We start from the raw sequence: 26,832 nt of genomic DNA on the forward strand, positions 1-26,832 counted from the left end.
CTTAGTACAATGACAATACCTAAACTATTCATGTAGTACCTTTGCTGTTTTGAGAGGCAGAACAGACCAAGCAGATATGAGACTTGGAAAACATACTTCTAGTCCACGTAACCTATTGTCATAATTGAAGATCTAAAGAAAAAATATTTTTCTTTTTTCTCTATTTATTGCATTTTCAAAGCAATTATGCTCTACAGAGGCAAGACGAATAGGCCTGCGCAATCCCTTTAACTATGACGTTTCACCTTTGCTTTTGTTTTTAGGGGCTGTTTTAGTAAGGAAATGACTCTCTGACCTCAGCCTAGACTACTTGGGGACATCCTATTCAGACAATCCTCTACCAGAAATCCATCCAAAATTAGAAATCAGTGAAGAATGTGAAACTTGTTTACACAAAGGTATTGATGTTACTGCTCTATATCTAGGCTGGAAATACTTAAGATGATGGTTTTAGACTACATCGTGAGCTATAATCTCCAGGCACTGACTGATACCATCAAAAACAGTTAAGAGAGACACACAAGATCTTTTTCGTTTGTCTAAAAATGTATTTTCTAAAAGCACATTAAGCATCAGCATGCTTCCTCCTCTGGTTCAATAGAACATGAGTTTGTTACCTTACAGAATACACCACTAAATTCCTTTTTAGGAGACAATTTTATGAAGAGGAAGGATGAAGAATGTGCAAAAGCTAAGCATTATGTGGGGCTACCGTACTTTTGTATGGCTACTTTAATTTATAATTTGTATTCGTACTTTCCTATTTCCATCGTTGCAAATCACTTTGGGTTAGAAATTCATGTTACAAATTAATGTGATATGTAGAAAGTGAGATGTTTATCCTGATGAAATACTTTATACCACATCAGGAAAAGTTCAATACATTTTCTTGCACTGTTTTCTGTGGTTTTTGTTTAAAAAAAATGTATGTAAAAATATAGTTAACAGTATCTATCAAAAATATATTGTGTACATAACTTATGTGACCACCTACTGACAGATACCTCCCACAGCAAAACCAGGACTGAAGCTATTAGTATAGCAAATTTCCAAGTTTCTTTCTCTGACACCCCTTTGTTTTTCCTGTCTTTCTGATCCATAGTTCAGCAGCTCAGTGCTCAGGCATTCATGAGTACCAGCATCACACTGAGCACAGGTTTGGAGTGGAGCAGATGGGTGGATACAGCTCTCCTGCTGCAGCAATAAGGCCCAGAAGCAAAGGAAGTGAAATCACCCCATTGCCTCTGGAGAAGATTTTCTTGGAGGAACTTTACATGGTGATGCCATTATTCAGGCTCAGTTATCCGGCAATGCTCTGCATGATGCAACCCTTGAAGTTTAGCTGATGGGTTATATATGCCATATGTCTACAAAATTACAAGTGATATGGATAGGGTAAAATGACCACGGTCCTTTACTGTGCCACAAAACTGACTGAAGGAAGGAAAACAGATTGCACTTAAAAAAACAAACCAAAAACCAAAAAGAACCCCATCCACACATTGTACATCATCCTAAAGTGCACTACAAAATAATTAATATTTTGCAGTGATTGTTGTACACCAATGCTTTACAAATCCCTGGACATTCTGAATTATAATACTACTTCAACATCATTCAGACCATACCATCTACCTCATTAAGTCTCAACACTGAAAATTAGTAGTTAATGAAACACTGAGCTGCTGCATCTTTTCTGTGTTTTTCTATCCAATGTAACTGTCAAAAGCAAACACACGTTTGCTGTGAAGCAACTGGTTTTCTAACCTACAGTGAGGGAGGAGGAAGGAGTGGGAGTAAGCAGAAGCACAACATGAAAGAGGGTATGAAAGTATAAAGCCAAAGAAGTTAAATGTCTGGCAGACAGCAGCTCCTTGTTTTGACCCACAGAGCAGCCAGCGATAAAAAGAAGAAGAAAAGACATGAACAAAACATAAAAAAAAAACAGTTTAAAAACCTCTTATGGTCGGTTATCTCACAGTAGTGCGCAGAGCACGGTAGTTTCCCCAGCAGCGCTGCTGGGGCAGCTGCTGGTAAAGCCCTGCTCCACAGCGGTTTCAGTTCAGCTTTCTGATGGGAATCGGAGACTTCCTGACCCACACCCACCCCTACCAGACCTTGTGACACACGCAGGGCTCAGGAGGCTTCCCCGAGAACTCCACAGGTTGTTATGCTCTCTCTCACAGATAACAACTCACAGCACTTGGGACTAGAAGCAAAAGTGGCAGCAAAAATGCACTCTCCTTCGGCAGGAGTATGGCTGGGTAGCACGAGTCCTGTTCTGGAGGCTTTTGTTTCACAGGGGAACCTGTCAAAGTTCTCATGCTCTGATTCAGACCTAGGATTAGTTCCAGAAACATAACTTTCTTGTGGTTTTCATTTGTTTGTTTGGTTTTGGCACCTCATAACCATAGAATCATAGAATCATTTTGGTTGGAAAACACCCTCAAGATCATCAAGTCCAACCATAACCTAACTCTAGCACTAAACCATGTCCTTAAGAACCTCATCTAAACGCCTTTTAAACACCTCCAGGGGTGGTGATTCCACCACTGCCCTGGGCAGCCTGTTCCAATGTCTGACAACCCTTTCCATGAATTAATTTTTCATAATATCCAATCTAAACCTCCCCTCGCTCAACCTGAGGCCATTTCCTCTTGTACTGTCGCTTGTAATTTGGGAGAAGAGACCAACACCGTCCATGCCACAACCTCCTTTCAGGTAGTTGTAGACAGCGATCAGGTCTCCCCTCAGCCTCCTTTTCTCCAGGCTGAACAGCCCCAGTTCCCTCAGCTGCTCCTCATCAGACTTGTGCTCCAGGCCCCTCACCAGCTCGTTGCTCTTCTCTGAACTCACTCCAACACCTCAATGTCTCTCTTGTAATGAGGGGCCCTTACATCTGCCTGCACTGCATGACTCCTTCCCCCTGCAGACATCAGCTTCCGTGCCTTTGATGGGGTCCACGTTGAAACAGGGTGGGAAAACAGGAGCAGAAGGTCTGGCTATCACCACTTCATTACTCTTTGGCATAGCACCAACCCCGATGGAACATCACTCAGTGAACACTGTGTAAATGTTATCTAACACCAGTGGGAATAATGCTTACTATAGCATGCAGCTATAAAAAAAAAATAAACATTCATATTCAAGAAAAGCTAAAAAACACTCCTCATTCTCATCCAGTATTCTGAACAGATCAAGTATCTTTAGTTGAAGCTAAATGAGAGCTAATTAAAGTAACTCAGGATTCACAGTAACAAAAGCTCTATAGATTGTATTGCAACTGTACACTGAAGAAAAAAACGTAAACAGAACAGACAGAGATTTGTTTCCTGTGGGACAGGTCATCATTGCTGCCTCTGCAACACCATTAGTGTCTAAACACCAGAATCTGCGCTCACGCTACCCAGTGAGAAAACACTTTCCCTGTATTTCTAGCTGAGCCCACTCAAGTATTTTGACCTGACACCTGGAATGGTTCCAGACACCCACAGGGGAGGAGAGCACACCACCCACTGCTCTCCTACTCCACACCACTGTTCCGCAGTAGCATCTTACCTTTTTTCTTCTTCGGTTGTTCAAATTCTGGAGTCTCTGGTGATTCAGCGTAAGGGTCTGGGGTTTGGTGAACTTCCACCACTTCAGGGATCCCATCAAGTGTGACTGACACGTGTGTAATAGGAGCCACCATATCATCATCTTCAGTTGCACCAAACATAGTTGCTTTAGGGAAAGGGACAAGAGGATTATTTTCACACAGCCACGAGGACTTTTAAAAGCTCTTTTTTTAAACAGCAAAAATTTACATATAGAGTAAAACAAAACTATGACACTTAAGGTCTTCATAGGAGAAAAGACTAGTTCATAATGAAATACATCCACTCGCATTTAACACAAGCAGAAGTACTATTAAAACAGAACAACTTAATGATATAAGGATACAACCCACTCCCCCAAAAAACACAATTATTTGGTGATCACACATTTTTATTCATATTTAAGGCAATCTGCAGATGTAAGTGTACATTCTCTTCACTTGGCAACATAAACAGACTAATCCTTTATCAGCCAAGCAAAACACTGCAATCTAAACCACCTGACTTCATTCACACCACCCCTCTGTAATTTTTGATTCTTTTCTTACCTGTTCATCTCTGGCATGGCAATGAAATCTTTCATTGCATACAACACTGAATTTCTGATATCTATGTACATATCTACCTGATACGTATGCAAAGGCTACCTGGAAGCAAAACAATCTTGCTGATTCCATGCAGCCATGCTGCACTGAATCCCTGCTTCTTTCACAAATAAACAAGGCAAATGCAGGTTGGATTTGCTCTCATAAAAAACCTACTTATTCTTTTTTCATCCAACATAGGACCAGGAGAGTCCATATTGAGAAGTGCTTCAGCAGCCTCAATTGTTTCCATTGTTTCATCTCCATTATGACAAGATGCTTCAACTAAAGGCAAGAGAGAAAAATTAATTCTTAACAAGCTACAAACTGGACTTAAAGCTTAACATGATTTTTATTCCTCCTTCATTTCTAGAAGAAGTGGTAAACACAATCTTCTACCAGATGAGTAGTAATGAGTAAGCTGGGGAGAAAATGCACACTGCACTCATTTCATTTAATTAATACACTGCATTTTTCAGTTTGTACGTATCAAAAAACCCCAAACAAACAAACCAACCAACCCAAAACCAACAGCACAAACCCTTTGTTTCTGCCTCATCTTTCTAACCCCTCTTTTTGCTGATCACGCACATGCACTAAAACACAATACCAATGAACCCTAAGAAATATTACTACCATAAATAATATTCCAGACAGTATATTTAAAAAAAACACCAAACCCAATATTGCTAATTTCTTCTTTTAGAGAACTTCTATTAGAGAGCACATGATCTAAAGGTGTAATGGAATCATAAACTATTTAAATCCCTGGGGATTACAGGCAGGGCTAACAGCACAGGCTCCAGGAACACGGTGGAAAGCAAACATAAAACACAAAATCAATACAGAGGGCTGGCAAACTTCTCAAAATTTTTGACTACTAGACAATCCCTCATCAGTCTACTGATGAGCTCCATTGATGAGCTCTAATGATGATTTGAACCTATACACTAGAAAATCCAATAAAATGTCATTTTGTAAATTAACAGCTGTCCAAGAAGATAATATTGGTTTGATTAGAGAAGTACCTTGCCAGAGGATTTTTTTTTCAAAACAATTGTAACATGACAAATAAGTTAGATGCTAGTTCCAGCACCTGGTACTGTAAACCTTCGGAAACGTTTAACACATTCTTTTAGAAATTACTCTTTGTTGGATGGAAATGCACGGCCCAGGCTTCCTGATCCTTTGACAAGAATTTGAAGCTACGTTGCGGAATTCACGTGCATCTATCAAAGCAACACAAAGGGCTGCATTCGTATTCCCCTCCCTAGGACACCAACGAACCTCAGTTATTACTTTCTCAGTCCTGTAGTGAGTCAGCTTCACATTCTCTCCCCCTGTTCAGCTTTGAGGAATTTTGGGTGGAGCAGTCAAAAAAAAAAGAGAAGAGACTGACTGACAGAACAAACAAAAATGCACCATAAAACAATACAATGACCTTGGAACACTTCTTCTTCCCATAGAAGAAAGGAGTTTATGCCAGAAAGCAGAACTTCTATGCTTTTTTAAAATAAAAATCATGGTAACAAAGCACCCACCCCATGAGCACTAAACAATCACATAACTAAAAAAAAAAACCACCAACACAAAACAAAAAACCCCAGTTTCACCCCAAATGTTTACAGCTTCAGCAATCATATCATCAGGAGAGGGCAAAGATGACTGCAGACATTCACACATCAGCCCTACCTCCTCCACCCAGCTGTGATTTCCAGGCAGCACACAGAGCTCAGGAGAAACCGCCTTACCTTCTGGATTTTTCTTGACCTCAGTCCTACTATGCCCCAAGCATCAGAGGCTCACGCCAAGACACAATAAAGTAGAGACGGTTGTCGGGATCCCCTAACTCACCCAGCAACTCTCCCTGTTGTCCAGAGGATACCCTCCACCCCACACCTGGCACAGACATTCAGCCAGTTCAGGACCTGCACCTTCTGGCTGACATCTCCAAACAGGCTCAAGAAATGAGAAAGGCAGAGCTGAGGAGGCGGACAGTGTGAAAAGAGACAAGGGGAGGTTAGTGTGTGCAGACTATGGTCATGGCTTGGAAAGCCGTAGAGCAAGACGGCAGCAAACCACTGACAGTTTTGTCATGCAGCTTGCAGGCTCAGGAGCTCAGTCCCAGAGCATCTCGTCCCCAAGAGACAACCAGCATCCCTGGGGAATGCTTGGGGAGCTGAGGAGGAGGCTGGACCAAGTGCAGCCATGCCCGTGCTTGGCCCTGCAGTGCCAACTTGATCACATCTGGTTCTACGTTTCATCTGGATGGGAACTTCCCTATAATCTACCAACATAACAAAGACCACAATAAGGACATCACCCTAAATACAGGCATACAGCAGTGCCAAGGCAGCTGTCGGCTGTTCTGGCGTTGTCTGAATGGGTGGGAAGGTCAGTGGCCACGATCCAGCTCAGCCAAAGCCACTGAGCGGGGCTGGGTGACGGTGCCACATACAACTTAAAACCAGCAGCAGCAAGCCCCTGGTCCTCAATGCTGTGGGTGGGGAGGAGGGAGCAGCTGCTGTTTGCTCATTCCCCAGCAAGAGCAAACCCTCCCACTCGCTTTTGGGTGCTGAGGTGACAGAGCAAAGTCAATTCTACACTCTGAGTAACAGCAGTCAAAGCAGAGGTCACCAGATTCACATCGCTGTTACACCGTGTGGCTAGAAGTCAACCATCTGTATCCCAGACTAATGAAAGGAACTTATATAAATAATTACTGAAATTAATATAATTTGATGCTCACCAAAGTGTATGGAGTGCCAAAGGTCTATCCACACAGAATGACAAAAATTAGTTTCTTAACCACATTAATGCTCTTGCTGACACCCTTCTGCATTAATGCTCTTGCTAACACCCTTTAAGCCTTCTCTTAGAACATGACTTCACAAGATGGTTCAAGCCAAATTAATATTTCCCTGTTGCTGAAAAAACAAGGGCTGTGGTTCTTCCTCTTATCTCTGCCCCTGGTTCATGACCCAGACTCCTGTCACTTAACACAAGCCAGGCTTCATGTTTTTTTGATCATGCAGCAAGACAATTCAGCTTTAGAAAATGGCTGAAGAGAAGTTTTTGTGATTTTGCAGGTTTAGCAAGTTGAACAGTGAGAACCCAAGAGCTAACACAAACAAGGTGTGGTGTACTGCACAAAGGAGATGAAGCACCCACCTCTCTGTCCTACTGGCAGCAAGACACTAATTCATATCCCTCAAGACAGTGCTTGCAGATAACCCACTCAACTACCAAGGGCAAGTTGGTGTCTGTTATTTTAGCTTTCCTCTTAATGTTGCAAAACATTAAGAGCACAACATTCTGGAGCACAAGTCTGATGAGGAGCAGCTGAGGGAACTGGGGCTGTTCAGCCTGGAGAAAAGGAGGCTGAGGGGAGACCTGATCGCTGTCTACAACTACCTGAAAGGAGGTTGTAGCATGGAGGGGGATGGTCTCTTCTCCCAAATAACAAGCGACAGTACAAGAGGAAATGGCTTCAGGTTGAGCGAGGGGAGGTTTAGATTGGATATTATGAAAAATTAATTCATGGAAAGGATTGTCAGACATTGGAACAGGCTGCCCAGGGCAGTGGTGGAGTCAGCATCCCTGGAGGTGTTTAAAAGGCATTTAGATGAGGTTCTTAGGGACATGGTTTAGTGTTAGAGTTAGGTTATAGTTGGACTCAGTGATCCTGAGGGTCTCTTCCAACCAAAATTATTCTATGATTCTAAAAGGGCATTCCAATCACTGACAGTTACAATATAGGCACAAATTGAAGAAGAATTGGGATGAAACAGCTTATTTGTTACATTTCAGCAAAGTCAGGGCTGGAAGAATGGTGGTGGTGGTGGAGGTAATTTCTAAGCAGCATCAGATTTCAAGTGTTATTTTAAATAGGTAGAAATTTTAAAAAGAGAGGGGGGAAAAAAAAAAAGGAAAGAAAAAAAAAAGGAGGAAAAAAAGGAAAACCACACCTAAAAGTAACTTATTTTTTTCCAGGGTACTCTACAGGTTCTTGTTTATCTGAGCAAGCCACAAACGTAAGCCTCCGTATCTGCACACCAATTACAGCCCAGTTACTGCGAACTCGTGTTCACTATGAATCAGCGCTGGCCGTGGGCACAAGGTTTGCCCAAACACGGCTCTCTGCTGTTCACTTGATGGGGACAGAAACCCCGCCTCACGCCGGAAGGTCCCCGCCTCTGCCCAAAGTGCTGCTTTCCCTGCTCCTGCCCAGCATCTTTTCTGAAAGCTTTACCCTGTTCCTGGCAGTCCCACCTTGGTCCCGTCACCTCCCGACAGCACGAGTCCTTGTCCAGGCCAAGCTAAGGGCTGCTGGGCTGCTCACAGTCATGTTTAAATTCATGTCTGGTTTTACTACGGATAGAAACAGGGACCGCAGAGCCTCCAAGTATCACCAGAAGAAATCTAAAGTTCTTCAAAATAGAAAAATATCCATTAAACACAAAAGGTGCCCACTTGTGCAGAATAACTGGCTGTTCAATTTAAGCGATTGCTTTTCAGTATCAGCTGCGAACTGACTGTTAACTGATAATGAAAAATAATTTAAGAACACAGGTATTTCAGGAGACCTACACATTACCCACCCTTCATTTTCTCTTTAAAATAAAGCTTTAAAATTTGTGAGGATAAATATCTTGTTGGGGAGCTATAGGGACAACTCTCACTGTTTTTAACCAGATGCTACACGCATACACGTGATGCTACACCAGATGCTACACGTGAATAATTTCTTTATGAAGTAACTGAAACCATACCCATTTTTTTTTTTTTTTTACAACTGGCCCCTCATAAACTAAAAATCCTCACAGATTAACACTGTGAGGTTCTGTTTCCACCTAACTACTCCTTTGAGTTTCTTTGCAGCATCATAAATGATCACCAAAGGCGCTGGGTTTGTGTGGGACTGCAGCAGCCAACATCTCTTTGCCTTCACTCTCCTCCCTGACCGGCTTCACCACACGTACAAGCCAAATGCCAGCCAACTTCAAAATGCTGTAAAATAACTTCTGAACTGGTTATTGAGCACCGCTATTGATCCATGAAGATGCACACTTCCACACTCCTGATTCAGATCAGTGCACGGGGCATCTAAGTGCGGATTTTCTATCCCTCCTCCCTCATCCCCATAAAATGACTCAGTGCAGCCACTTCCCTGATGCTTTCAAAACGACGCCAAAATAGGTGAACCACAAAGTGGCAGAGTTTGATTAACTGTTATTTTTCCAAATTAAACTGGCCAGACATGGCAAAGGTTAAAAAACCAAAAAAGGTTTCAGGAAGTTACATAATCCAATTAGTTACTCCTTCCTATGCATCTTATAACTGTAATTAGTTATATTAAGAAGGTAAATAAAGTGTAGCAAATTGTACCATCTGACAAGTTGGCCCAGAATTTATTCTGCACAAAATATTATCCCCTGTATTTTTCAGAGGAAAAAAACCCAAACCAAACACTTCAATATTCTCTTTAGAGATAAAACTTCATTCAAAGCCAAATGTTCCAATTTATTTTCTTAATTGCCCTTTACTACATGACAGTTAATCATTTAAAGTCCCCTAATACTGGCAACAAACTGACCACATAAATTACCATCGTAGTTTTTTCCAGGGAAAAGTACTTTTAAAGAGGACAGTGATTAAGAAATGTCTGCCTATTCATTATAAAAAAATTAGAGCGTGAGCATTAATGTAACTACATAGCTGGCTGTTGGCCATCTGTCAGCAGGGTTTCACGTGTAACAGATGCTGTTCTTATAGTTTTCCGCAGGTTATAATTTATACTATAGTTAAGCCATCACTCATGTATGATAGCTCTGGTTTTGAAGGGCTGAAGCTACAATCTATAAACGGAAAAACCTACCAGCTTCCATCATTCTGCAGACAGAACCCTAAAAACTAATTGCTTCAGTTTCAGGAGGCCTACTGCTAATTTCTGTTAGTTCAGGACAAAAGAGAAGTTTAATATATGAGAGAGTCATAAGATGGTACTGAAAAAACTGCTAAATTAAAAAAAAAAAAAGGGCAAATCCTGCATATTAAGCAGGCATTTCTCTGTAAGGTTTAGTCACAAATGATGGTGGTTTCAGTTTCATTTTCCTGTGAACTTCAGCCCTATGAATATTTTAACGTGGAATTAGTACAGTCTTTATAATGTCTGATCCTTTCTCAAAGGCGTAACGTGAAAGCAACTGAAAAGATCAGTACAAACTTCAAAGAGCAAAACAACGGGTTTCACCACTGAGACAAAACATGCCATGCAAACAAACAAACAAACAAACAAAAAAAAGAACAGAACTTGGGAACTTAAGGGAGGGGAAAAAAAGCAGCTGAAAAACAGAATAGGTGGGAAATTTCATTTACGATTAGTCCCATTTCAGAGGCAGCTCATGGGAAGCGGCGCTCGAACCAGGTCTCCCCCACGGCAGCCCGGCAGGTCAAGCTGGCAGCTGCGGCCACAGCCGACGCTTGCAGCAAGCAGGGAGGTGACAGAAGGCTCGTTCCACAGTGACCTTTCCTCACCTCCTGTGGGTTGCTTTTGCACCCCTGGGCCCCTGAATTCTGCCCCACTTGAGTGAAGCAGGATGGCTCCCTGCCCGAAAGCCAGGGCTGAGCCGCCGGTGCTGGTCCCTGCCCGGCCTGGGCTCATCTGCTCCCTTTCCAAGGAAAAACAGCACTCACCGGAGTCAGCAGGACGGACGGTGTGAAACAGATAATTAGTTAACATCTCATTCACAACAATAATCTCTGCAAAGTGGCAGCTCTGGTTCACTAAGGACTTCGCCTTTAAAGAAAACCAGATTGCTTGAACTACAATGGGTGATGGGAACAATACCGTGCTTGTCTCTCTGCAAAGTATCGCAGAAACCCTTGGACACCATCGCGTACAAGGACTACATATTTTCAGTCTCTGGCAGCAATTTGCAAACCCTTCTCATGTGAGCAGCAACAACAAAAACCAACGCTAACAAGAGCATTCAAAAAAGTGGAGTTTCACAATTACTCATGCTAGTAAAAATGCACACATAATATATTACAGTGAATATGGATTCACAAAAATGATCCGCTATGAAAAATTTCACACAGCCACATTAAGTGGTGCTTAAGTAACACACTGAGGAAATGCCAGTTGCAGTGTGAATAATTAATATGAATAGCGAGTGAATAGCTGGCAAGAGGTTTCAACTTGAAATAATGTCTAAGTATGTAAAACTTTTTTGAATAATCAGCTAACTTATTTGTACAGTCATAGTCTGTTCACAGATAATTCACTACTAAGAAAAAAAAAAGCCATTTTTATCAGATAAAACCACTTACTGCGAACAGCTCATGTCAATTTACTCTGTGAACTGTTCCTCATGTCAAGTTTTGTTGAGCTTTTGTTTTGCTTTTGGTGGTAGAAGATTATATCAGAGTGCGCCTTTGGAAATAATGTCAAAAGCATGACTGAAAACAGCAAGCTGTCTCCAGCCCTGGAGACAGGCCAGGTGTGAAGCCCAATGGCTGAAAGAAGATGCAGAAAGACATCCTCTCCCTGTGAAGTAGCTACTCCATCTTTCAGACTCGTTCTGCAAAAATGCTTCAACTACATGCATTCAGTGAGGGGCTGTTTTTTTAAAATACGTACTATATCTTTGAGCTTTCCTCTTGCGAAATGTTTTCTCTTTGGGGCTACTTTTTCTAACAGAACTTAAACAGAACATCTGTATTTTAGGCATTAATCATTATGAGAGATTCAGAATGAATACTATGCTGAGCATACTTACAGCAGTAAGTCATGCTAATGTGCACATTTTGTGGCTAATTGTATACCCTCGGGAAGCTAAAAGCAGTACATCTACTCAAGCTGCACATTCCTGCTTTTTGGTGTGTATGTTTATTTAGGTATATACCAACCATTAAATAAGAGCAAACAAATGCTGTGAACAGCAAAGAAAAATCTCGTAGGTACTGTGAGTAGGACTCTGTCTTAATCTCTGTTGATGGATGAAACTCTTCACCATTATCAGCTGTGCAGCTGGGATTACAAGCCACCTGCTAACAGTATTAATGCCATTTTCTCTGTCTCGTACAGAATTAACAGCATTCAGAAGTACTATAATTTTGTTTCCTGTTGTTTTTTGTCATTAAGCTTTTTTCTACCATTAGCCACAGCCATCTTGGTGCAAAACCATGGCACAGAAACGTTTTTATTGCCGACCTGTGAGGGTGATGTCATCATCTTCTATTATTTGCTCTTCTGCAACATCCAGAGAGTTCTCAGTGATCATGTCACTGGGTTCATCCACGCAGGTTAAGCCTGAGTAGTTGTGTAGGAGCTCTGCGCTAGGAACATGCTCCACGATGACAGCAGGGAAAATAGATGGATCACCAAGCTGGGGGGTAGAAAAAATAAAGTTAAAATAATAATTAGTTTAGACTACATCTCATCTAACCACTTGCTGATTAATACTTCAACAGACCACATAACTTGAATATTAGACCTTCAGTACCAAAAAAATAAGATGATTTTTAGCATGTAAAACCAAGCAGCAGCAGGGTCTCACTATGGGCCAGAAGCTGAATATCACTGTAGTATCTAATATACTGATTTTACTCCCATAGGTATGTCCTGGTTTTGTTAAAAACAAATTTATCTTTTAGTGGATTTTCCTGTCAGCTAAAGTCCTTTTACTAACTGCACTTTTCTGAAAACTAGATACATGTTGGTAGACATAGCAATGGAATGCAAGGATAGATGCACATCCTGCGAGAGCAGTGAACTAAAACAGGTGACCAAAAACTGACCAAGTATTCCATCCCATTCACGTGATACTTCATATAAAAGTGGGAGATCACGAGGATCTCGTCCCTTTTTCCTTATGGCCAAGATTAGGAGAGGACCTTGCGAATCATCCCTGCGAACTGAGGCCTAGTGAGAGACTGAATCCAGTCCTGGTTGGCTGCAGAGTTCAGTCCAGGACTTCCAGGTGCCAGCCCTATATCTGCCAGAGCAGTTGCTGGGACTTTCAAGATTGGTTTTGTATATTATGTATTATTTTCTCTATTTTATTAGTAGCATTAGTAAAACATTTTTAATTGTTTTCAACTCTCTTCTCTCTGTCCTTCTTTTCCTCTCAATCGCCTGTCCTTAGTGGGAAGGGGGAAGAGAGAGGGGCTAAAGGGGGAAAGGGGGAAGAAGAAGGGGTTAACAAAACATCTGCCACGGTTTATTGTCACCCTGCAATCAAACCTTAACAAGGTAATACCACACTCCCACGACACTATTTCGTAGTATAAAAGCTGACAATACAGAGGAGTGGCACAGCACAGTAAATACTAAACACTGCTGGCAGTAATACCGGGCAAGTAATTTGCTGCAAGGACCTTAATCTTTTGCTCTTCCCATCAAGCTGGGGGTGTAGGAGTCCTGTGGCTGTCAGGACTGGATGAAGCTCCCAGAAGAACAAGGTTTCCCATGAGACACTGTTTGAAATCACTATTTTAGGAGACACTTGCTACAAGAACAAGGGATGCAACAGGGAGAACTTAATATACATGCTGTAATACTTTCCCTCTCTAATTCTCATGGCTTTAGTCACTTGGCATTACTTCCCCCAAGCTTTCCTTCCTAAGTCAGCTTTCAGACATCATCCTTCTGTCTCAATGGTTACTTTGCATCAGGTATAGAAAAGGCAGCTGGGAAAACAGAAATCAAAGCTTACCAGTAATAATAATAAGATGCATACTCTCTGAAAAGGCGACCATTCAACAGAAACAGGTTTTCAGAAAACACCATTTATTACAGACACAGTATTTTCCAAAGTGAGCCTTTTAAAATGTCATTTGCAGGAAGAAAGTTGTAGCAGATGATAGCAGAGCAGGCTCCAAGAAAATCTAGTGTAACTCTAAGGTTCTCTCACTATCAAAATATATCACATTATGAATGTGGCAAGCTTAAAAACAAGAAAACAAGTGAAAAAGTTCCCAAAATATGCTTCTGAGAAAAACAGTATATATACATATGGTCTCATCCTACACAGAAGAGCACAGATATGCATGGATCAAGCAGGGTTTTTTTATTTAAACACACAAGGAAAAAATAAACAAACAACGAAAACCCAAACAGACAACCATTTGATTGTGAGTCTGCTTAGGGACTGCTCATGTCTCAAAGTCTTGTCACCACACACACACCACCACCAGTGGAAAAGGGACATCAGAGCTACTGGCTCATCACAGGCAAAGGCTATGGGAATCAGCCTCTCCTAAGGGAAGAGTCTGGAATGCAAGTACCGAAAGTGGAAAATGCAATTAGAAGTTTTAAAGGGCAGTAATTACCACTTAAAATTGCTCTGTGTTCTGTAAAACATGTCTCAGCAACAACGGTGATAAAGGGCAACCAGGTGAAAAGAACGAATTAAGAAAAAAAGTAGTATTTCTATGGGCTTCTATCGAAGACAGTCTGAAAAAGACTCCAACAAAAGCAAAAAAAACCCAAGAAATAACCTACCTACTCTACCAAGCATAAGCTTCAAAATAGATTAACATGGTAGGAGATCAATAAAAATGAACAGAGGACAGACCAGCTAAAGCTCTCTTGTGCAACCACGTTGCCAGATGATGGGCACATATCGAGTCAAGCAATGGGGCAGCTTCTACTTTGTATCTTCAAGGCCACCTCTATCTATCTCGCCAGGACTGAGAAACCAGGAATCATCAGTGGCCAATAGGTTCCCACTGTTCCTCAGGAAGAATCATGTTCACATTTTGCATTCTGTTCACTGACCCAAACATCCCCGATCCTACTTGCCTCGAGGCAAGAATAAATAAATAGATTTGATTAAATAAAAGCCACAATAATAAAAAAGATGAAGCACTGTAAAGAGAGAAGAAAAATAAAATACTGCATGCATTTACAAAAGGTTTTTTTCAACAATATGTTCTATAAACTAGAAGGAGGATGGTCCATTACAGCCTCATTATCGAGATACAATTAATAGCTCAATTTCAGTAATATGCTACAGTACATAACTCTGGGGATGCACGTTATGTATCTCGTACACCCATATATATTAACTACACACACACACACAAAAAATTAAAAAGGATTATATACAACATTCTACTGAGGCTCCTGTAACCTGCAAGCAAGCAAAGCACATGTTTTGCAAGTACCTGTTCAGTATTTTACTAAGCAGGTAAAAACTACGGATTTTAGGTAGAGAAGACACAAGTCAGGAGACTTCAGTCTTCTGATCCTGCTTTAGTTCACAGACACTAAGGGTGAGGTTCATCTCACCTAACTTTGGACAGCTGTGGTGCAGACACTTGGACTGGAGCTGGGAACCCCAGGTTTCCTTCAGAGCCATCAGAGAGAAATGGTTGTTTCTAGGGCACAATTTCCCTGCCCAGTTTTACGCTCCTGTGCATGAATCATGCCCTAAAAATGTCTATTCCTCTCCATTGACTTAAAAAGGGTGGAAGAGTTGGAGTGTCTATTTCTGATGCAGGCATCCATCTCCTACATGTTCATCACCAAATGGCCAGCTGCCTCCCTGCCACGTCATCGAAGACAGAAGCTCCTTCCTCCCGCCTTCTGCTGCTGCACCAGCTCGATAGCTGCAGGGTCTGCAGCAGCAGATCGAGTTGTCTGTGCACACTATCAGCCTCATATTAGCTTCTTCTGGATAAAAAAGTTACTCTGGCTCAGTGCTGTCCTTCTCTAATGACTGATGCTCACGTTGCTGACTTGGCCCCTGAGAGGCAAAACCACCTCCAGTGTTGCTGTTGCTTGGGGACAAGTCATAAAAAACTGTTTCAGAACCATACATGAAACACAGATAAAACCAACCGATTGTCACACGTTTCCAGTGCAGCTTCTCAAAGCCCCATTTGTATCACACCCTACTCACCACTCTGCTGTGAAACCGAATTGCAAAAGTCCAAGTACACATGTGTTACCGAAACACGCTTCACCGCTGACCAAAATGTTCCCCATGGCACTGAATACTGCTGCTCTCACGGATTTCAGTGGCAGTTGATTTCATCTGTATGATCAAATGTGATCTGCTCTGCAACGCTAAAGTGTATTTTGACCATGTCTAGAAACAACCACCACACATGTACTCCGACACGGTTGCTGTGTCTGTCTCCAAGCAGAGAAACCCCCATGCCAGGGGAATACCTCGGCACTGGACGTCCAAGGAGCTTGCTGACACAGTATGCTTCCCAAAGACAGAAGACACACAGAAAAGCATTCCCTCATGATAAAATACATGAAATGTGTTTTTCTTTAATTTAATAATAGCTTTGAACTGGAAGATTCAGAGTAAACATCACTTCTTGTGGCCTTTTATGTCAAAACCATTGTTATACCTGCTTCCAACTCATACCTTGCAGAGGTACAACGCATGGATTTTCTTTCTTGCCACAGTTGTGAAAAGGAAAGGCTGGAACAAATATACGATATGCTTTCAGAAAGAAAAGCATTCCGGCAACTGCAATCACATGTAATTTGAAAAGCATTTTTGCAGAAACCGCCGTCACATTTTTGTACAACACTTGCAATTGGTTATAATTTCATTAACAAGGATTTCATTCAGTTTTAAAAGCTACTACTAATGTATGTTGATGTCTACATGACTGCTGAGAGGTAAAAAAATCTCACATCAGCATTTTTATAATGTTCTTGATGTCACTGGAAGCACATGAATCCCAACAGAGAGCCAAGCTAAAGCTTCCCATAGCTCTGTTGGTGTAAGATATATTATACCTTTGCACACATTTAGAACTGCAGAAGAGCCCGTGTTTACCACGGCTCCCTTTGGTACTAGCAAAATATGATACCCAGCAAAAACATGAAACCACTAAACAAGACTAGGCAAAACGACCTCGGTGACTAGAAAATGGGCTTTGGTTTTGCTTTTTTTTGAAGGTGCCAACAGCACAGGCAGCCTCTTGACTTTAAAGGAGTTCCCATGACCAGCATCTGAGAAATTATCAAGTTTCACAAAGGGATGCTGGAAGCATATTAATGCTACTTGCTTTCTCAAGAGACAACATCATTATGGATCTCACAACCATTCCGTTGAAGTCTTCATAAAACTGCAGGTGGATAAGAGAGGGACTTTCTATAGGAGCTGGAAATAGCCAAAAAAAATGTAGACCTTGGCCTTGACCAGGTGACCTAATGTTTCAGAAAGCCCCTGGCAACACCAGGGAAGGTGGAAGAGCAAACCAAGGCATGAGAAAATGGTGCAGAAGTCACGGCCCAACCTAAGGGCTTGGACCCCCCTCTTCCTCAGAAGAAGGGAAGAGAGAAAAGCTCCTCAAGATACAGAAGGTGCCTTCAGGCACAGGTTGCTACATGCGTCAGAGACACCTGAGAGAGGATCTGTTGGCAGAGCTGTCACGCTGAGGACCATGCTACCACTTTAATGGTTGTGATGGTTCAGATAGGTGTCCATGGCACTACTGAAAACTTCCTACTGTGGATCCAGCCTCTGTGGCTGCTTCTATCCAGCTTATTAAATGAAAAATGCCCTGACCAAATATGACATTAATGAAGGACTAAATGAAAAGATATTGAGAGGAGAAGCTGTAGACATGAAGAAAAGCAATTTTAGGCAGCGGCACTGACTCAGCAAAATCCTGTAGGAACTCCTGCCCAGTTTTATGTGTGCAGTCTCTCTCTCTTAAATAAAAAACCGGCAAACCCTCTGTTTAACCAGGATCTCTGACATCTTGCAGCAGCCAGATAGACTATCGGTAGCATTAGTGTAAGCCACTTGTTCCCTTTTTAAAATTACAAGGATATTTTCATCACATCTATTCCTAACCATACATGCAGAATGTGATAAATGAATGCTACAAGAAAAAAAAAAATTCTGAACTGAAAAGGATAACAGTGATAAGAGAGAGCATTTCCCGTTCACACGGGGCCACGTGAGCGAGTCCCTCCCACTGGTGCCTGCCCCTGGCTGAATGCTTACATTTGCAAATGGGCTGTTCATAATTTACGGTTGTTTAACCAAGACTTGAAAAAAACCCCAGATTTTAAAAAATAGCCATGAATTATGACTTCCCTGAAATACTGAGCATAGCTGCCATCTAGACCCTGAACCTCTCCCCACAGCTGTTCCGTGTCCTCTTGGCATGACAGGGCTCCTGGCAAAGCTTTGACAAGAAGAAAAGTACCACAGTTCTTGTACTACCAGCTTTTGGGGGCATCGCAAAAATAATTATCCAAAGATCAGTTAAATGACACCTAAGTACAAATACGTCGCCTTTTGTATACTGATGAAGCTCAAAAAACGCTTTTGACCAACACAGAGCCCTTCTAGAGCTAAAATTTTTGCAAGGTACCCAAATCACGTTATCCATCCCTAAATACAACCAATCTGTCCAGAATTCAAACACAACATAGGAGCTCCTATGTTGTAAGTAGCAGATCAACCAGGTACAAGCAAGCAATAAGCTATTTTTTTTGGGTTAATGTTGTACTATAAATCCTTGTTGGACCTAAACCTTGCTCCAGCTTCCCAGATCTTTCCCTATGCAGGATTCTTTTTCTACAGCTGAGTATTTAAGCTTTACCGTCATGCAGCCAGCTAGCTGCCTACCTGCATCTTTGATACCTGAACTAAGTCAACCTGGTGATTTAAGAGGGGTTTGCATTCAACTGTTTGCAGCCACAGACCTTCTGCTATGCACTCTGTCTCTCTGATCTTTCACATCTTTGATTTCATCACCTTTAGGGCATGCTACGTTTGCCTTCTTTCCTTAGGCTTCATCTGGAGTAGGATTTATTTGGGTTATGAGATAAACGCCAAGGCTGTGTTTGTTCTGGAGCTGAAGAAAGCTCTGCTTAGGGAGGTTTTACTGCCCTGTTGAGTGTTCTTTAATATTTTTAAAGTTTTTCAGATGAGCATCTGAAGAAATTGCAAGAGGCAGAATGCATAGCTAAACTGAACAAAACCATGTTTGCTTGCACTACCCCTTCCAGAAACCACACTGTAGTAGCTCTCCCCATCTCAATTCTCCCCTCTCCCACTGGCTTGTAAAGTAAAGCCAGCAATGAAAAACAAACAGAGGTAATAAATAAGGCTCATTTTCAACCATGTTTGTGCAATTCCCATATCTAAATCCCCAGGCTACCACTAGCTCTGGAAAAATACAGGGAAGGAAGTTACATTACTAGTTCCACCCAAAGTGAGTTAGCACTTCAGACAGACTACACTCAGTTCATTGAAATGATCGCATGACTCTGACAGCAGAAACAGGCCACAGAAACAGGCTGCTGACCCAGCCAGATATGAGGCCACACAGAAAACCCACAGACAAGATTATAAAGCCATAAGTATTTTTGAAAAAGAGGAGAATAAATGCTTTTCACGGTCACAAAGAGAGGAGCAGTTTCTTGTGGCACTTCTCAGTCTGTCCCTCCACAGTACCCAGACAACTTATTTCTTGTTAATAAATGCAAACCCCTACTATTAACCACTGCCTATAGAGGAGCTGCCTTGTTCTTAAAATAGGAATCTTTCACTGAAGCCTCAGAACTCACAGAACGTGGTTTAGATAATTTACAACTAATTGAGAGCCTCCTTCAATAGAAATAGACATTTTCCCTTCAGTGTGAAAGAAACCAATTTAAATTACTTTGAAGCTTATTTCTGTGTAGCCAGTATACAGTAACACAATTTAGGAACCAATCTGTAAAAAGCAGTGAGAAGGTATCTACTGCTCCTTCTAGTCATCAGTAGTGTGACCGTGACTTTTATTCAGAATTTTATCCTAGCACACTAGGAAAGTTAAAAGTGCTGTTAAATACCAGAATTTGGGGAATTCTGTGCCACGGATGTATTCTACTGGCACAGATCAGCAATACAAGAAAAAAACATTTTTGGAGGAGGCTATCTCTGCAATACTGCAGAAGTTATAACATTTCAACCAATTTCTGTTCTGCCCATGCAAGTTACAGGAAGCAACAGGAAGCTTTCGAAACAGCACAAAGATCTGCTGCAACAATAATTACCTCAATGTTTGTTTTTTCATGTTTTACACTACATTTTTTCCTCATGTTTTCATAATATTCCTAACACCCGTTTGTACAAATATGGTTTCTTACATCGTCCCATACCTGCTGCTCGTCCTCCATGACGTTGCTGGCAAATTCAAACACAAGCTCATTCTGCTGTACAACTGCTGCCATAATAATGCATTCCCAGGTCTCAGCTCCACATACGAAGGAAAACGTTATTGAATGTGAAAGAATTGAGAACGTCACCGAGGTCCGGCTGGGCAGAAAAGCAGGATCGCAAAATGAATCAAGTATCAGTGTTTGTATTTCTCAGATCATCAGTATTCCCAGGTTCTTCTCTTCTTGAAGGGAAACAAACCAAGGGAAATCCTTTCCTGAGTTGTTCTTCCCACCTTAATAGCTCTTAGCACTGTGGAGGGAAAAAATTAAAAAGTTACAATTAAGAAACGATTGCTTTAGCTACAATAAAGCTTGCTCCAAACTACAACTGTTCTAACTCACTCCAAGAAAGTCAGACACCTCTGTATCTTCAGAGGTATAACTTTCACTGATTAATACATATGAAGTTTAACTCCCTTTAAAATAAAACTGTCCCAGGAGGTAAGACATCATATTGTTCAAAGTGTTTCATATTAAAAGCAGACACCAAAGAAAAAGTTACAGAAGTTAACAAAAAGACAATCCGTATTTTCATTTGATTCATACATGCAGTTTTCACATTCATTAGTAACTCTCATCTGTAAGGTATATTCGAAGTAAAAATACAAGACCCAGACCGACCTACTCAGCTGTAGGGTATCCCAAGTGTATCATCTTTCTTCTTCATACACAGTTCAAATTCAGCAAGGTTGTTATTTTGCAAGTAAAATGGTCTGGATCTTGATTTCCACGGTGTCAAAGAAATGAAACCAGTAAATAATTTTTTTGTACAAAGCAGAGAGTCCCTGAGTTCCTACATGAAGCAGTTCTTCAGCTTCTTGTTAAAAATGCACTGTAAACGTATCCTTATCTCTACCACAGGCTCACAAGCAGCCGGAAGGAAACAGCACTGACCACGTCATGGCAAATTAGAACAGGCAAAAAAATGCACAGTACAATAGCAAAGAAAAAAAATATATCCTAAACTACAGAATGTAAACAGCTTCACTGCTGGAGGGATGCATGCCTACAGTGCCCACATTTTCATTTACTCATCTGCACCAAAGGTAAACATGGTTAACATGAGCTTACAAAGAGGTGTGCTGTATCACTTCTGGGGAAAAAGGTGAGCACAAAACGTAATCTTTTTATACAACTAAGGTGACCAATACATAAATGAAAAAATCCACCGTCTCAAAAGAATGACAGAAACAGGTGTCTAAAATTAGGAACCTATGTTGGTGCCTAGGAATTTAAATCCATATGTTTTTAAGGAAGCGAAATGTGTGGTGCCTAGTGTTTTGATCAAAATTCTTTAAACTGCCTTTGATTAAGGGCTGCTGTGACAGAAGAGCCGGAAGTCTAACATGTACCCATCCAGACTGAGCCTCCTAGAAAAGCCCATGGGTGACTTCAGTGCCACTGGTGAGGATTAACATCTGCCTTAGTTCAGGAGGTTTCACTTTGCCTTGTTTTCGCAGTAGGCTGCAACTCAAAAGAAAAATGAAGGGCATCTTCCTCTCCTCAGTGCCAAGCAATTTAATTAGGGAAGATCATGTCACAGGCTCATACTCCCTCACTCTAGGAAATGTAACAGCTGTTTTTCCCATATAGATTGTGGTATTCCCAAATTCCTAAGCAGTGATGGCAAAGCATTCAAGCGTTTAAGTCACCAGATCCTACCCTTCTAAGAAATCAGGAAACCCAAGATTATGCAAACAGGAGAAGCTCCCCAAATTCCTAAGTGTGCTTTAATTAGCTGTTAAAGGGTTCATAAGAGTAGCCACAACCCTAACAAGAAAGTATTTGTGTTAATGAGAGCTACATGCATGAACAGAGCAGGATATGCTTTGAGAATCATGACTGTTCAACCTCAGCCCTTGCTATTTGGTAGCCTGACTTAAACAGTTAACATGGCTTTCTCTGTCCTTTGGCAGGTCTGAAAGCATTACAGGCAACCATATAATCCTGGGTAACTTCTCTAAATGTAATTATTTGGCCACAACTTCTAGAGTAGGTACATTTATACAGTCCTAAAATTACATTTGGCCCTTAGAAGGCAACTGCAAGGCTGATGTGGCCCCCGGCGAAAATGAGTGTAACACCCCTGTTCTAGAAGATAAGAATGCTGCCAAGAAATTACACACATATGCCAGTACAGTGGGACTGAAACCAACTTGCCCCAGACTCCTACTGTCCTGTATGCCAGCCTGAAAACAAAGTACATACCCATATAATCTGTAGTTTAATATTGCCTACAGAAAGTGATTGAAGTGGGTCAATCTATGGTCAAGAGGGATGTACCAGCTCTTTCAGAAGAGAGGATAGGTATGGAAATTTATTTAAGTACAACTTCTATTTTGGTTACTGCTTGGAAATAACCTGTAACTCTCCACTAAGATGAAATAATAGTATTTTAAGTCACTCCCTCTAAACAGTGAAGAGTAACTTCACTCCAAAGGATCACTGGGCAAATATCAGAAGCTCCTCAGCTTCCAAATGGAGACTTATTTCAAAAGGGGGGCTAAGCTAACTGTCCAGGGAGAACCAGAGTTGAAATACAGCAAGGGCTTATAACTATCTCCATTACAATGATTGAAGCCACATGTATGAACAACGAGTACAAGTTCTTCGGATCCAGTAACCTTCTAAGGTCAGTAGCAATTAACAGCGTCAATGTAAAATCAGGATAAATGAAGTGTCGGAGATGCAGGCTACCTAGTGAGCTCATGAAGTAGAAGGAAAACTGGAGGTACAGCTACCGTAACACAGATTTTAAAAGTTCCCTGTATGCACTGAGAACTGGCATATTCTTCCACTAGTGCCAGGTCACTTATTATTCTGTAAAATAACAATATTTTACAGTAGGTATTACAATACCAAAAACCACAATAAATGTGTAAGATCCAAAAGCTGTGGCAGCAAACTTACTAAAAGCTATAAAGATATTTTCTTACTTTTTATTTGAAAACAAACTACTCAATACAAAACTCTTCATCATGATTTAATATCATTTAAGAGACTGCAGCAGTGTCACACAAACACTCCTTAGAACAGTCACACTTTATGGTAACATGAGTTTCCTAATTATCCGATACCATTGCAGGAACAGACATTCAAAAGCTGTTTTATGAACGTTGCACCATGGTGACGCAGTGATGTACAGCTATATAGTAGGCTGTCCTTCACCCTTATGCCCCCTCCCCAAAGCCACAGAGGAATCTATAAATAATCTATAAATCTAGCTAAATGATACCTTCTTCTTACAAGAAAAGAAACTTCTAACCACAACATTATGACCCAAGTGAACAAACAGGCTTTAGTGAACTTTTATATCTAACCTTATAAAGGTTGGGCACTCAAATTATTATTATTTACAGGAAACTTTTCATTACTTCTTTAGCAGTACACAGTAATAGCAAATGATCTATTGGGCAATAACAGCATGGAAAAATGATGCAAAAGTACTTTCCTTTAACCCATATCACTTTCTATGGCATACAGAAAACAAGAGTAGCTTTTCACAGAAGCCACCACAATTCTAAACCAGCTATATATTCCTCCACATTTATCATTATAAACTGTGCTTTCATTATTCCAAGTATCACAGATCCTGCTGCCTATAGGCTAACACAAACATGACTATTGTTTTTGCTATATAATGCCACTTATCCCCCTGCCTGATTTTATGTACATCTGCAAGTAGAAAATCAGTTATTTGCAAACAGTGTAAAAAGCGTAAATTGTATTCGCATGCACAACAAGCTTGACTAGATATAATGAGTCCTAGGAGAAAGGGAACCCAATACATATTACAATAAAATCTACATCAAATTTTCAGAACTACAGAATGAGTAAGGTTTTACTTTCATTTTTACTAATTGTTGTAGAAACATATTATAAAAAGAAATATTAAGACACACCAATATAAATAAATGCCTTAATTTTGCTTAATCCTTGAAAATGAACATAAAAAGAAATTATTTCAGTCCCTCTGGAAATTCCCCTCCTCTGCTGATTTCCCCATCTAGGAACAACCTCCTCAGTCTGTCAAAAAGCACACTCAGCTAATTTAACCCTTAGTACACTGCCACTCTGGTATCTCAGAAGATACACTGTAGGACTCTTTCCAGCCAGACATCACAACTTTTTTCCCCACCACTCTCACCATATATAACCTGCACTTAATCTCAGCCCTATTTAGCATGTTTGACGAAGTTCATGAGAAATATCTCCAGAACCAACGTTTTTGGTCCCAACCGTGGAGTTGCAACAGTGGAACTGGGCTCCAACTTGGAAGAGGTCCACAATTTATCTGCCAGCTCCTGACAACATGAGCCACCACAGCCCATACTGCCTTAGCCTTATCATAGAATCATAGCTTGGGTTGGAAGGTATGTTCAAAGGTCATCTAGTCCAACCCCCCTGCAATGAGCAGAGACATCTTCAACTAGATCAGGTTGCTCAGAGCCCCATCCAGCCTGGCCTGGAGTGTTACCAGAGATGGGGCATCTACCACCTCTCTGGACAACTTGTTCCAGTGTTTTGCCATCCTCATGGTAAAAAATTTCTTAATTTGAGCACTGTGTAGGAGGCACCAAAGTGCCAGGCACGAACCCAAAGATTTGCTGAAGAAGCTCAGCTATAAACTTGGGAAGCTCAAGTCTTGGTACTGAGAGCACCCCAGCTGAGCTGAAAGGTGCCTCCAGCAAGGTACTGGATCCAGTCCCATTGAGGGTTACTAAAGATGACTGTAATCATCCTGCGCTGCCTTTTTTGTGAAACTAGTAAGATCATCCGTACATTTAAAAGTAAAAACCAACTTAGCTGCTTTAAGATTCAGATGCAGATCTGAATCCTGAGTTACTGCTGAAACAGCTCAACTCATTTAGCATGGGCACAACTGACTTGCAACTGCAATTTCCCATGGATGTTCTAAGCCAGTATGCAGCATTAGCTCTGGCTTAGAAGTGTCCAAGTTGTGACTCAACAGAAATGCAAAGCTGAACCACCAAAGGTCAACACCACCTTGGATACAGGAGGGAGAGAGGAGTGAATGAGAAGAAAGGGACAAATAAAGACATCATCTGGGAATTCTGGACTGAAGGACTGAAAACCATCCCAGCTGAGGTCACACAAACATGTGGAGAGTAACCACACAATTGTACTCAAGTTTGTAACTCCTTTACCAGTGTAGGCTAAGGATGGATCAAGCCAGAGCCAGTCCACCCTCCTCAGAGCTGCATCTTTTAAAGATACTGTACAAATAATACATTGTAGAGTCTGGTTTTCTTAAAAACAGAGGAAAAGCAGAAATCCCCATAATGCAGAAATCCCCAACCCACTATGATCTTTATGTATGGTTCACACTAAGCATAAATGCTAACAATACAGTCTACTCTATTCTTCATGGATTGATGTTTCCTATTCAGTAATATTAAGAAAGTGCACAGAACAGGAGCTTTGAACTGCATTCATAGACCCAGGGCATCTGTAGTCAGTAAAATGACAAGGAACAAGAACAAGTTAATATGTTACTTGGCACAAGAAGTTTCTGAAGGTTCAGTATTTCAACTGCTCACACAAATTAAAGGAGATAGGAAAGCAACGTGGTACGGGGGTACCACTGAGGAAGGAAAGAAATATCGCAAGGAACAGTCTGAAATTTTCTGAAAGCATCCACGCTGCTTAGGGGAAACTGCAAAAAGCAGCTGACATAATACAAGTCAACAGAGTGACCTTTGCTGAGCTTTCATTAAGGACAAAGAAATCATCAGTGTCAATAAATCCCTGTTTTGCAGCCAGGCTGGAAATCAGCCTATGTCACCACAGGATCTCAGTACATATACTACAAGGAGGACAGAGTAAGAGGGTTCATCTGTTAAATATAAACAAGCATAAAATAAAAATAAAAAAAAAAAAAAGGAATTGGCACACAATTCAGTCAATATGTAAGAAGTTGAAATGAATCCCCTCTTCCCTAAATCTCACATAAAAGCATGTTTACTCCAAAGAAAACAGAAAACACAAACGCAAGCAAAAAGCTCTTCTTTGCCATCACCAAAAGAATTTTTCATCTTTTAATGCTTTTTTTTCTCACAACTGCCTTTTAGCCTGAATATTTAATATGAGGCAAGATTCCTTTCCAGACTACTAACAGTAACAGATCCAGTACTGTTTACAGACTCCCTCATCCCTGAAAACCTTCCTTTTCCTATTTCCCATGTTCCTGACACTTTTTAAGTCCCTTTTATTTTGCACATTTTTATAACACAGCTGTTATACACAAACGCAGCAACTCAGTAGAGCGCTGCTGGGAAATCTGAATAAAATTACAGTGCGGTTGAGGATTTTTTCCCTCTGGATCATCTCCCGCCAGCACGCTCAATGTGAAAAGGTGGCCCCAAATCAGTGTAGGTGTGTGGACGCTGAGCACTATAAATAACTCACTTATGCTATGGCAACAAAACATCAG

At 41.1% G+C, this 26,832-nt stretch overlaps 1 protein-coding gene across 3 annotated transcripts in view; it reads right to left on the minus strand.

The window, feature by feature from the left end:
* Nucleotides 1-26,832, minus strand: part of ELF1 (E74 like ETS transcription factor 1) — a 92,490-nt gene that overhangs the window by 19,559 nt on the left and 46,099 nt on the right. Inside the window, exons 1-5 of one of the 3 annotated variants that reach the window (XM_080355897.1) lie at nucleotides 21,000-21,084; nucleotides 20,319-20,628; nucleotides 12,396-12,570; nucleotides 4,358-4,465; nucleotides 3,559-3,723 (exon numbers count right to left, since the gene is read on the minus strand). In XM_080355897.1, coding sequence (XP_080212023.1) covers nucleotides 3,559-3,723; nucleotides 4,358-4,465; nucleotides 12,396-12,570; nucleotides 20,319-20,390 — 520 coding nt within the window. In that variant the 5' untranslated portion in view covers nucleotides 20,391-20,628; nucleotides 21,000-21,084. Of the gene's footprint in view, nucleotides 1-3,558; nucleotides 3,724-4,357; nucleotides 4,466-5,467; nucleotides 5,500-12,395; nucleotides 12,571-20,318; nucleotides 20,629-20,999; nucleotides 21,085-26,832 lie in introns of those variants that run through there. The other 2 variants (XM_080355896.1, XM_080355898.1) reach the window with 2 other exon arrangements.

Source organism: Nesoenas mayeri, assembly GCF_963082525.1.
Source record: "Nesoenas mayeri genome assembly, chromosome: 1".
Classification (NCBI taxonomy): domain Eukaryota; kingdom Metazoa; phylum Chordata; class Aves; order Columbiformes; family Columbidae; genus Nesoenas; species Nesoenas mayeri.